General features: G+C 47.4%; 1 protein-coding gene across 3 annotated transcripts in view; it reads left to right on the plus strand.

Moving 5' to 3' along the window:
- The window catches only part of LOC127567018 (arf-GAP with GTPase, ANK repeat and PH domain-containing protein 1-like), a 177224-nt gene that overhangs the window by 120401 nt on the left and 43881 nt on the right, over positions 1-12942 (plus strand). For all 3 annotated transcript variants that reach the window (XM_052009640.1, XM_052009637.1, XM_052009638.1), the window contains 2 exons: positions 3753-3894; positions 10386-10520. In XM_052009640.1, the coding sequence (XP_051865600.1) occupies positions 3753-3894; positions 10386-10520 (277 nt within the window). The remainder of the gene's footprint in view (positions 1-3752; positions 3895-10385; positions 10521-12942) is intronic.

The following is a 12942-nucleotide window of genomic DNA, read 5'->3' on the forward strand; positions in this document are numbered from 1 at the left end:
ACATAACACATGTGGGAGGGAGGGGGATCTCCTGGTCCTTTTGCTCCTGGGCCTGGCCAAGCTGACTGCCCCTCTTCTGAGGTTATGTCTGTGCCTGTGTATCCCCGGAGAAGGAGCACGTAGTGTCCACAGGTACAATGGGGGATTTCTGGGACTGGTGGCCACCACAGGGGCTCAATGCGTTCTGGATAGAGATGACCGTGTTATAATTTGAATGTGTAAATAGTGTGAATCGTGGAACACTGTAATATTGTAATAATGTGATGCTGTAATCACTGAATGAACCTTTGGAAAAAAAATGGGAGGGAGAGGGTTGCTGTCCGGAGTCATTGTACGCACAGCCAGCTTACCTACTGTGAGGCTGTCTGAGGGCTTTCACATCAAAGGAAATTCTTTTCTTTATTTACTTGGATCCAAAGCTTAAGTTGTGTTGCCAAGGCAACGTGAGATAAACTGTGTTAATAAAACCCAACCCAACAGTGTGGATAAACAGAATTTTTAAATTTGCTTCATGAATTCTGTAACAGAAAAGTAAACGTATTTGCTTTCTTTTGCAAGCAAGGGGGAGTAGGGAGATGATTGGCTGATGGGCCACTGAGGATTATCCAACAGCCTCTGTTACAAATTTCCCACTGGGCAGATTCATCAGTAACAGAGTCTCACTCATCCATGAAGCCCTGAGCCGACCCACACACCCGACATAAGGAAATAACCACTTGAACATCTCAGCCGCTGGCCTGAAGTTTGGAGGAAGGTCTGCCTCCTGCATTAAACTGGCAAGCGGCAGGCGCCAAATGTGGGGAGGTCCTGGCTCCAACATACAAAGCACTGGCAGTACTCAGTGGGTCAGGCAGCATCCATGGAGGGAAATGGACAGTACTTTACCTCCAGTGCCTTGTGTGTTGCTCCAGGTTCCAGCATCTCCAGTCTCTTGTGTCTCCTGCTGGCTCCAACTCTGAGCTGGCCCTGGGAGTCTGGAATGAGGAGGTCCTGCTGTGCTTTGCTGGGGCTGGGAAGAGCTGTTTCCAACTGATCCACAAAGCCCAAAATTTGTCTTCCCGTACCCGCCAGGAACAAAATAAGCATTTGACATCTTGTCTCTGAGGGAAAACAATTTCAAATCTTTAATTCATCCAGCATTTTGAGCAGAGGAAGTATTAAAATTTTAAGTGCCATTGAATATTTGAACTGTCTGCCTTTAACTGCCCATGGGCATAATAAACGGTTCCACTAATATGCTGATTAATGAGCTCTGCCCTAACCGTATAATGGGTCTATTTCCTACAATCTGTGCACCCTTGTCTGCCACACGTTGTTGCCACAACAAATGAAAACCAAAGCACAGCATGATGATTAAAATGCAGCCATTACAGATTGATATTAGTTATATATAGCAGTTTGATTGATATTATGGATTGTGTGAAGCCTTCCTGGGCACAGTTGTCAGAGATACTCAGAGTCCGAGGCTCACTTCACTCGTAAACTGGAGACTGGGGCCAACCAAATTGCTCATTTAAACAGAAATTACTTCCATTGCCAAATCCACTGATTTCACTTTTCCTTTATCTGTTTACCCCGCTCCTACCACCTCGATTGTTGCGCCCTTTTTTTCACTGCCCTCTGTTTGAGGCTTTGACTCAAACCCTGGGGTGGGCATTTTGCTGGGCATCTGTTATTTTACCAAAAGAGCAATCTTTCATGTACCAATGAAGTGCCAGGCATTGACCACCTCCAGCAAGAGAGAGTGTAAGCATCTATCCTTGACGTTCAGTGGCATTACCATCGCTGAGTCACCCACTATCAACGATCGGCCACATAAATACCGTGGCTACAAGAGCAGCTCAGAGGCTGGGGATCCTGTGGTGAGTGACTCATCTCCTGACACCCCAAAGCCTGTCCACCATCTACAAGGCACAGATCAGGAGTGTGATAGAACACTCTCCACTCACCTGGATGAATGTGGCTCCGACAACACTTGAGAAGCTCAGGACAAAGCAGCCTGCTTGATTAGCAGCCCGTCAATCCCTCTAAACATTCACTTGCTGAGTTTACATCCTGAAACTCCCTCAACAAGACTGTGTGAGTGCCTTCATCACAAAGACTTCAAAAAGGCAGCTCACCACCTCAAGGGGTAACTAGGGATGGGCAATAAATGCCATCCTTCTCAGCAATTGCAACATCCCATGTACAAATGACAAATAAAGTAGGAACAACAAATGACCTGCTGGAAGAACTCAGCGGGTCGAGCAGCATCTGTGGGACGAAAGGAATTGTCGACGTTTCGGGTTGAAACCCTGCATCAGTAAAGTAGGCAGCCTATTTGACCAAGTGGGGCATCATGCCCAGATCCATCTGTCTTCACCTGATTCATGCACATGTGAGCTCCCTGTGGTCCTTCATCATTCCAGCAGGGTCCCACCATCAGTCACATATTCTCCCTCATCCCCCCCCCCCCTTTCTGCTTTCCATAGGGACTACTCTCTCCGTGACTCCCTGGTCTGCTCATCCTTCCCCACTTACCCCTCCCATTCCCCTGGCAATTTCACCAGTCCCTTCACCTCCTCCCTCACCACCATCCAGGGACATAAACAGCCCTTCCAGGCAAAGGTTCGCGTCACCTCCTCCAACTGATCTATCGCATCTGCTGTTCACAATGCAGCCTCCTGTACATTGGTGAAACCAAGCGTAGACGAGGTGGTTTTGCAGAGCATCGACGCTCTGTCCACAACGGCCATCTCGAGCTTCCAGTTGCATGTCACTTCAACTCCTCTTCCCACTCCCACACCCACCTGCTGTGCTTGGCCTTCTCCATTGCGACAGAGAGGCCAAACTCAGATTGGAAGAACAACATCTCATATTCCTCTTGGGTAGCCTACAGCCCATTGGTATGAACATTGAGTTTTCCAATTTCAGGTAACCCACGCCCCCGGTGTTCTCCCACACACACTCGCCTGTCCACCGAGGTTTCTTCTCCCGTTGTTCTCCTTTCCCATCCCTCCCCCTCCTCACCACCTGGTTCCATCCATCCACCAATCATCCCCTCCCCATCTGGATCCACCTATCACCTACCAGCCTCTCTCCCACCCTCCCCTCCTCCTCCTATGCACTGGAGTAAGGGTCCTGACCAGAAACGTTGATGGCCTGCTTTTCTCCACGGATGCTGCCTGGCCTGCTGAGTTCCCCCAGCATCATCGTGCTTTTCATCTAGATCCCAGCGTCTGCAGTCCTTTGTTTCTCTGGCAATCTTTCCTCTTCCCTCTCAGTCCTGATGCAGGGTCTCGACCCAAAATGTCGACTTACGCCTTTTGCCTCCACAGATACTGCCCGACCCACTGAGTTCTTCCGACGTTCTATTTACTTTTCTTCTAGTGGTGGTTGGCTTCTTCTCAGGAGTCAGAAACCTGTCTGGCTTCACATGAATTGGTGCACTTCACAGGAATCACTGCACAACAAAGAGGACGTCAGTCCAATGCACTTGTGCTGGTGCTGGTTGAACAGCTCTGATCTTGTTTATTCTCCCTTTGAGTATATATTTTTTTACATTTAGAAGGATCTGGGCCAAATACTGGCAAATGGGACTGGCTCGGATGGGCACCTTGGTCGGCATGGACCAGTTGGGCCGAAGGGTCTGTTTCCATGCTGTGTGACTGTATCCTATTGTTTAGTTTCAAGCACCTCTTAGAATCATTGATGCACACTGATTTGGGAATGGGCCCATGTATTTACGTTGTTCCATTCTCTCCTCTCCACAGTTTTCCACATGGGTCGATGCCGTTATATTTGTCTTCAGCTTGGAAAACGAGAAGAGCTTCCAGACCATCTATAATTACTACACCCGGTTGGTGAATTACAGGAGTGCAACAGAGATTGCCGTGATGCTGGTGGGATCGCAGGGTAAGAGCGGCAGTGGGCACTGGTGCTCTGTTTCCGACCACTGAATCCGGCAGGCTGACGGGACCAGCCACTGTGGCTCAGCAGCGACCATCTCTGTTTCAAAAGTTAGGGCGGGGAAAGGGATTCATGCCCGGGAGCTTCCCGGATTTGATCAGAGTCTCTGGTTATTTATGGAAATTATTGAGGCTTCTGGGACTTTGGACCAAATCTTGGGAACCTGCGAGATCCAGTACCACCCCACCACCATGGCTGCATGTGGGCTCAGTTGGAGCCTGCAGACTGTGAGGCCTTGGGGTCAGCTAATCACTCTGGGTAAGGTTGGAATTGGGAGAGGAATGGCAAAACAAGAGAACATCTTTCCCTCCCGCTCTCAGAAACAAAAGCGTTAATGCCCAAGCTCCCTAAACCAGGTAGGGTCCGCTTTGACATAATGCAGGTTGTGGACCAATGACATAAATGGGGCCCCAACTGGGATTTTAACCTTGTTCAGAAATGGAAGTCTGAAACAGACAGTGCTAGAAATACTCAGCAGGTTCAGCATATTCCGAAGAGAGAGACACAGTGTTAATGCTTTTGTTCAATGACCCTTGATTTGAATTGTTAATCTTGTTTCTTCCTCCACAGACAAGGCTGAATCTGCAGACTATCTCCAGCATTTTGTGAGTTTTGAACGAGCTTGGCTGTTCACCCACTTGGAGCTGAACTCTGGGCTGAAAACTACACTTTTTATACCAGAATCTAAAAGTACCGGCAACTTGTGAATAAACAGACATTTTTCAGCCAGTAGCACAGTTATATTGAGACACGCTAGTTGTTTTCAGAAGCGCAGGTCCATCCGCAAAAGAAATCTAGAGTTCTGACCCACACAAAGGTTTCAGTCTTTTTATCTCTCATTCGTTCTCTTGCCTTCTCAAGGCTTGTATTAATTCTCCATCATACAGTGCTTATTTGTCACATACCAATCTGTACTGTTGACACAACAGCCAAGTCCAACCCTTTTCTTGCCAGACACTCCTTCTCCCCACCTTTCTGTCTCTTTGCCGTGTGCACTGTTTCTCCCTCCCTCGCTCTCGCACTCTGCACTGTCATACTCTCTCTCACTGTCATGCAGACGCAATCTCACTCGCCATCTTGGGAAAGGTGAGAAGGTGAGGCCAGCTGTGGAGGGCGGACAAGGAGCTGAAGACGCAAGAGACTGCAGATGCTGGAATCTGGAGCAGCATCCAAAAATTTGGAAGAACTCAGCAGGTCAGGCAGCATCTGTGGAGGGAAATGGACAGTCGGCGTTTTGGGTCGAGGCCCTTCATCTGGACTCAGTCGATGTTTTGGGTTGAGACCCTTCATCTGAAATCAGATGAAAGGTCTCGACCTGAAACGTCGACAGTCCATTTCCCTTCATAGATACTGCCTGACCTGCTGAGTTCCTCCAGACTGGGAACTGAACCTGCTTCTCGGCCTCTCCTTAGAATGCTTCTTAAAAGTCTGCCTCTTTAACTGAGCTTTTAACCTGAAATCTCCTGCTATGGCAGGGTGTTAGAGCCTCAGGATGTTTTTCTTCATTTCAGGCACTAGATAAATGAAAGTTGTTATTGCAGCTCCATCACCCACCAGATAGTCCTGTTAAGCCACTGGCAGAAGCTTTATTCAGTTTTAGTGGCAGTTCATAGTCAGGGAGAGTCCAGTTCAGTTCCCAGAATAAAACCCTCAAATCGCCTGGCACTGCTAAGAAGGTGTGCATTTTTTTGGCACCTCTCGCAACCTTGGGACACACTAAAGGGCTAAGCAACAGTTTTCTCAAATAAAAGCAGAAAAACCTGGAAACACAGAGCAAGTCAGGCAGCCTCTGTGGAAAGGGAAACAGAGTTAACGTTTCAGGTCTCTCTCCACAGACCCTTCCTGGCCTGCCGAGTGTTTCCAGCTTTCTCTGTTTTTATTTCAGACTTCCAGCATCTGCAGTTTTTTTTGATTTTCATTTTCTGCAGTTTCCTCCCGGCATTTTCTTTTAATGTTGTATTTTGGAAATCCTACAACTGCTGAAAATATCAAACAAATGTGAATGTGAGCTGATCTATTAATGACCCAGAGTCTATGGCACAGACAGTAGGACCATATATGTGTGTGTGTGTGTGTGTGTGTGTGTGTGTGTGTGTGTGTGTGTGTGTGTGTGTGTGTGTGTGTGTGTGTGTGTGTGTGTGTGTGTGTGGTTGACTGACACCATCTCACAAACTACCCACATGCACCCTGTCAGACACCTCCTGCCCCATAGAAGAGTCTGTGGTTCCCACATTAGTCTCATCCATCACCTCAGAACCCACAGAACCAGAACAGAAGCAAATCACCCTCGATCCTGAGGGACTGCCTAAGCAAAGTGCCTCACTCACTCAGCCACTTCCCACCGCCACCCCCACCCCACCCCACCCCAACGAGGCTCAAGCAGAGCCTCTTCTTTCTTTATTTTTCCTCCGGTTTTCTCCCCTCCCCCATTTCCAAAAGGCCTTTGAATTCAGCCGGTGTGATTGGCCGTGACTCAGGGCAAGAAATAAGGTGTGAACGCTCTCTGCTAGAATTGACCTCTGTAGTAAAGTGGCGGACCTCCCCCCCCCCCCCCAAGAGTCGGACGTTTTATAAACTCAATCTCTATGCGTGCCCTGAGGAAAATCCAAGGGAAAGCCATGAGGGGGACGGGGCGAGGGGGATGGGGGGGGAGAGTGATGGTGGTGCTGAAATGGGTGTTGTGGTTTAAAGCTTTAAGTATGTGCTAATTGCTCATAAATTCTTCAAAAAATAAATTAACAATTCATGAGGGGAGATATTATTGTCTCGCAAAGCTGCAGGCTGGAAGCTTGTAAAGCTGATCCTTAATCAACATCAAATTACGTGATGCTGTAAAGACGTTGAGTGCAGCAGTGTTCCAGTGTGTTAGCAGCAAGTGAGAAAGGCTGAACCGTCATAGTCACACAGCACGCAAACAGGCCCTTCGGCCTATCGAGTCCGTGCCGACCATCAACCACCCGTTTACACTGATCCCATTTTATTCTCCCCACATTCCCATCACACTCCCCCCAGATTCTACCCCTCAGCCACACACTAAAAACAAAATACAGCGGCCAATTAACCCACTGACCTCGCACGTCGTTGGGATGTGGGAGGAAACCGGAGCACCCAGAGAAAACCCACGTGGTCACAGGGAGAACGTGCAAACTCCACACAGACAGCGCCGGAGGTCGGGATCGATCCCGGGTCACTGGATCTAGGAGGCAGCGGCACTACCCGCTGTGCCAGTGTGATTGTGATCAGCTGCATTTATAGTGAGCGTCACTGCAGTGTGCTTTGCCTGAGTTGATATCGAGAAACCTGTATGAATTGTCAGAATCCACTGTGTGGGATACAGGAAGAATCAAGGGGGAGGGCAGAGGGGCATTCAATCTGCCCTGGCACCAGTGGTATACCATTTGGTTTCTCCACCCTGTCCTGCATTCAAGAAAAAGAGACTTATATTTCCAGAGTACCTTTCATGTTGTCCCAAAGCACTTCAAAGCTGATGAAGTACTTTGGAAGTGTGGTCACTGTCATACTGTAGGAAGGGCGGTGGCCAATTTGTGCAACAGCAAAGTCCCACAAGTAGAAGTGCAGAAGTAACCAATCATGTTGATTGAGGGATGAATGTTGGCCCCAAGAAAATTGGGAGTAAGTCCCCTGCTATCCTCAGGAAGTGTCCCAGTCCCATGTAATCTTTTGCATTCACCTGCGAGGGCAAACACTACCTGGGTTATACATCACGGAAACAGACCCTTCACCCCAACTCACCCATGCCAACCAAGTTGTCTACTTGAGAAAGTCCCATTTCCCCGCTTTTGGCCCATAACCCTCTAAACCTTTCCTATCCATTTACCCATCTAAATGCCCATTAAGTGTAATTGTACCCACCTTTACCACTTCCTCTGGCAGTTTGTTCCATATACTCACCACCCTCTGTGTGAAATAGTTGCCCCACAGATCCCTGTTTAAACTTTCCCTTATCTCCTTAAACCCGTGCCCTCTAGTTTTAGACTCCCTTACCTAGGGAAGATGACTGCGACCATCCACCTTATCGATGCCCCTCATGATTTATAAACCTGTATAAGGGCACCCCTCAGCCTCCTTTGCTCCAGGGAAAAAAGTCCCAGCCTATCCTGTCTTTCCTTATAACTCAAGCCCTCCAATCCCATCTGAAAGATGACAGCTCCCTCAGGACATCAGTGGAGTGTCAGTCTAGGCTTGTGTTCAGGTCCCCGGAGTGGGAGTCAGCTTCGGAGAGTACATCCCACAGCTGTCACAAATTCAACAAGACTGATCCATATCTATGCTCCATTTCGCTTCTTACCCTTACCTAAGGGGAATTTATCGATCTCAATCTTGAAAGCTCATTTGACCCCATCCCACCCCACACCTCACAGGACTTTCTTTCTCACTTTGTCTCTTCCACGAAGCCGGGCTCCAATTGTAAAATGATCCCCTCTTCTTTAGATTTCCAACACATAGTTCATCCACACCTCCACTTGTTAAACTCAGTTAGATAACCTGCACATCTTTCTCAATTCAAAGGAGTAGAAGACAAGTTAACATAACCTGGATTTATACTTTAATCCTTTCAGTGTGGGATCTGCACTCTGTCTCCTCCAAGGCAATTAGATCATTCCTGAGATGAAGAGCCCCGATGTTGATGAGACCACACCTCAAGTATTGTGTGCTGTCCTATCTGAACAAGGATGTTCTTGATGCAGAGGGGGTACTGCAGAGATTCACCTGACTGATTCCCAGAATAGTAGGACTGGCACATGAAGAGGGATTAGGCTAATATTTGCTGGAGTTTAGAAGAATGAGAGGGGATCTCATAGAAAGCAACAAAATTCTATCAGCATTAAATAGGCTAGATTCAGGAAGGATATTAATGATGGCAGTGAGTCCGGGACCTGGAATCACAGTCTAAGGGTAAGCCATTTAAGACCAAGATCAGGAGAAATTTCTTCTCCCAGAGGATAGTGAACCTGTAAAATTCTCTACCACTGAATGCAGTTGAAGCCAAATTTTTCAATATATTTACAAAGGAATTAGATATAGTTCTTGGGGCTAAAGGGATCGAGGAACATGAGGAGAAAGCAGGAACAGGATACTGAATCTGGAAAAGGTCCTGATGCAGGGTTTTGACCCGAAACATCGACAATTCCTTTCCTCCCACAGATGCTGCTCGGCCCGCTGAGTTCCTCCAGCAGATTTGTGTGTTGCTCCAGATTCCAGCATCTGCAGTCTCCTGTGTCTCTACTGAATCTTGATGATCAGCCATGATCATATTGAATGGTGGAGCATACTCAAAGGGCCGAATGGCCTACCCCTACTACTTTCTGTGTAATGGATGAGGCCTGAGGCTCTGTATCTTGAGCACCTCCCCAGGGTCCTACAGCCACCCACCCACTCCTCCCCAGCTGCTTTCAAACTGCTCCAACAACTGGGTCTGCACCACCCCACCCAGAAGAGTCCCACTCTCTGCAAAGACATCAGCAAGGCTGGGAAGATGGAAGACTCCATGGTGAGGTGGTCACAGATTTTACAAGCATGAAAGCTGCTGGAGAAAGGGAAGAAAGGGAGGTTAAGAGTTCAACACAGGAGGTGTGGGAAAGAATGAGTTCAGTGTAGGAGATACAAGCATAAGGAATGGGAGCAGGAGGAGGTCTTTTGGTTGTTGGTGCCTGCTCTGACACTCATTAAGACCACGGCAGACCCCCTGCCTCAATTCTATTTTCCTGCTTGTTCCCCCAGCCCTTGACTGCCTGATAACCCAAAAATCGGTATCTGTCTCGGCTTTGAATTTACTCAATAACTCTGCCTCCACAGCTCTCTGGGGCAGAGAGTTCCAAAGATTCACAGTGCTAGGACTGAAGACTTTCCTCTCTTTCTCAGTGCGAAATGGCCAAACCCCTGATTCTGAGACAGACTTTCCAGACAGGCGAAGCAGCCTTTCGGCACCCACCCCGAGAAGCCCGCTCAGAATCTTATACATTTCAATTAGATCACCTTGCGTTCTGCTTCAGAGATTATCAACCCATTCTAATCAATAAAATCTTGATCTCAACACTGAAGGCAGAGGTGAAAGGAAGGTCGGGTAAGAAGGCACATTTAACCAGGGCCTTTGCCTGCATTCATTTCAATACCGTGAAAGATTCAGAAGCACAAGGTCAGTCTGAGACAGGCATTCAGCATAATGAGACATTACCACTCCTCTGTATTATGTGTATCGTACAATTTAAAGCTATAAAGAGGCCAGCTTCCTACAATTTTAATGTTCCAATTAATTCTGGGAATAATCACACTTGAATTGTTCTTGGCTGCGTATTAATTTCAAGTTCCTTATCATCAAAATTAACATTGTTTAATGTATCAACAGGACATTAGTAATGGAGCAGTTCTCACTGTTCACCACTTGACATCTAAAAGATTTGCTTCCCTCACTGCAGATGCAATCAGCGCCACCAATCCACGAGTCATTGATGATGCCCGGGCACGTAAACTCTGTGCCGACTTGAAACGCTGCATGTATTACGAGACCTGCGCGACATACGGACTCAATGTCGATCGAGTGTTTAATGAAGGTAATGGCTTTGTGTCTGGCACCAGTATTGACTCAGTGTTCGCCCTTCGGATCTTGTCCAAATGATATGGGGAATGAATAAAAGGAAAACCGACCCTTTCACATCCCTTTCAGGACACCAATGTATTTCGCTGACAATGGGGTATATTGGAATTTAGAATCCATTGTAATGTAGGAAACACAGCAGCCAATTTGCACACAGCAAGATCCCACAAACAGCAGATTGACACAGACCTGATCATGTATGTTAGTGGTAAACATTGGACCCAGAACATTGTGGAGGACCCCCCTACTACTTTATTTTTGAAGTAGTGTCCATGGGATCTGAGTGTGCAGACAGAGTCTGGTGTAAGGTCTCATTTGGACCTCCGCCTACAGTGGAGTGTTAGCCTCGATTATGCAAGTCAAGACTCTGGAGGGGGCCCTGAATTTGACCAGAGGAATGTTGTCCACTGAGCCAGGACTCAAAAGGAGGGGGCTCAGTAAGACCACTACAGGCCCAGTGAACTAAATAGTTTCTGTCTATGTTGTAAAAGATTCTACGAGTGGCAGTACTTCACCGTGAATTTATGACATTACTTGTCTGCAAGCTAGTTGGACGTGAATGGTTTTACATTTGCCCCTGATTGAACCTCAATCCCATAAAGGTCAGTGGGTAATGACCAGGAATGGATACTTTGGCTGATATATTCTCCAGTCACAGTGGACATCTGACTGATGATATTGGCATTGACCAGCGATAACAGCTGGCTCCCTTCGCTGTCTGCGGGGCTTGTGGTTTTTCTTCCAAACTGTGCAGTGGTTTTCCTTCTAAACTGCCTATTTTGCACAATGGGTTCCACCGTTGTCTGATTCTCCAGTTGGAGGCAGGCTGGTTCTATCGGAGTGAGGTCTTTCCTCGCTCTGGTGAAAATAGAGCAACAACATATGTGACCAGCGACTGCCTCCTAGTTAATTCTTACTGAACATTGTCTCTGAGGACCCTTCTCAGTAAGGATGTAAAGGGGTATCTAGATATCCAAATACAGCACCAAGGGTTCCATCTGTAAGATCTGAGTGCACAAAACAACTCAGGGTGCATTGTAAAACCCGACCTTGACTAACACTGATTGGGACCAGTTGAACAATCTACTTAACTGCCATTAGAACAGGCCATCCTCTTGCACCTTCCCAAATCAGGAGGGATGAAAGGAAGGAAAGGACTAGTATTTCTATAGCAAAAACAGAAATGCTGGAAGAACTTGCTTGACTGGCTGAGTTGTTCCAGCATTTCTGTTTTTGGTTCAGATTCCAGGAGCTGCAGTTTTATTTATTTAGCATTTCTGTAGCATGGATTTCATGTCCTTGGGAAGTCTGAGAGCACGTTACAGCCAATCGACCACTTTTGAATATCCTGATGTCTCCTAACTCGCACTGAGTCCTGTCAGCCCCGTGCTCGCTGGCAGCACCTCAGCTTTTAAATTCTCATCCCATCTTGTCCTGCCCCTTCCTATCTCTAAAAGCTGTTCTGACATCTCTGCTCCCTTCCAATTCCCGTCTCTTGCTCTCCTGTGATGCCTCTTGCTCTGCCACAGGCAGCCGTGCCTTCAGCTGCCTGGGCTCTGAACTCGGGACTTCAGTCCTTACACCTCTCAGCCTCTCTGGCTTCATTAAAACCCTCCTCAGAACCTCTGACTTTGATCGTCCTAATGCCTCTTAATGTGGCTCGGTGTCAGATTTTTATAGGCTCCGTTGTAGTACCTCGGGACAATGCAGGCTCTATTTAAATGGAAGTTGTTGTTTTTATTGAACTATAGTCATTGTTGCAAGGTAGGGATAGCTAAGACGTAGAAATTTCTATTTGCCAAGTAGTCTTTATTTCAGGGAGGGTGGATTCACTGCTCAGCCAGGATTGTTCTGATGTACGATGGGACCGTTTGTAAACTGAACAGCCAAATGAGCGAGTGCAGCTTCAGCTTTTGCTTCTGGTTCCTCAAACTGAGCAGCTGCTGTGCTCTGATAGCGGATTCTGGTCCTCAATAGTCTGCAGAGTGCGGATGAGCGCTGACAGTAATTAGCTGAACGCTGGGTAGTACTGTGGCTGTGACAGGAAATCTGAAGCCTGAGAGAAAGGAGAGAAACCAAACAGCTTAGGAGAGGAAGGCTTTGCTGCAGAAACCCTCCACGAGCTGAGTGTGTGAACACACTGATCCAGAAATGTCAGCAGATTTAGATATTAAGCCAGATCCGGCTTGATTGCTGGTAAGCTCTCTCAAGTGTCTGGGCAACTTGAGGTGGCAGTTCCTCATTAATTGTCATCTTCTCCTCCCTGATACTTCTGTCTTATGTGCAATCTGCTTGATAATCCTGGGGGGAGTTGTTAATTTTTATCACTGATGACACCAAGGGATACTTTACAGGGCGGGTTGGGCTCCATAGTGGAT

This window comes from Pristis pectinata, chromosome X (genome assembly GCF_009764475.1).
Source record: "Pristis pectinata isolate sPriPec2 chromosome X, sPriPec2.1.pri, whole genome shotgun sequence".
Taxonomy (NCBI): Eukaryota; Metazoa; Chordata; class Chondrichthyes; order Rhinopristiformes; family Pristidae; genus Pristis; species Pristis pectinata.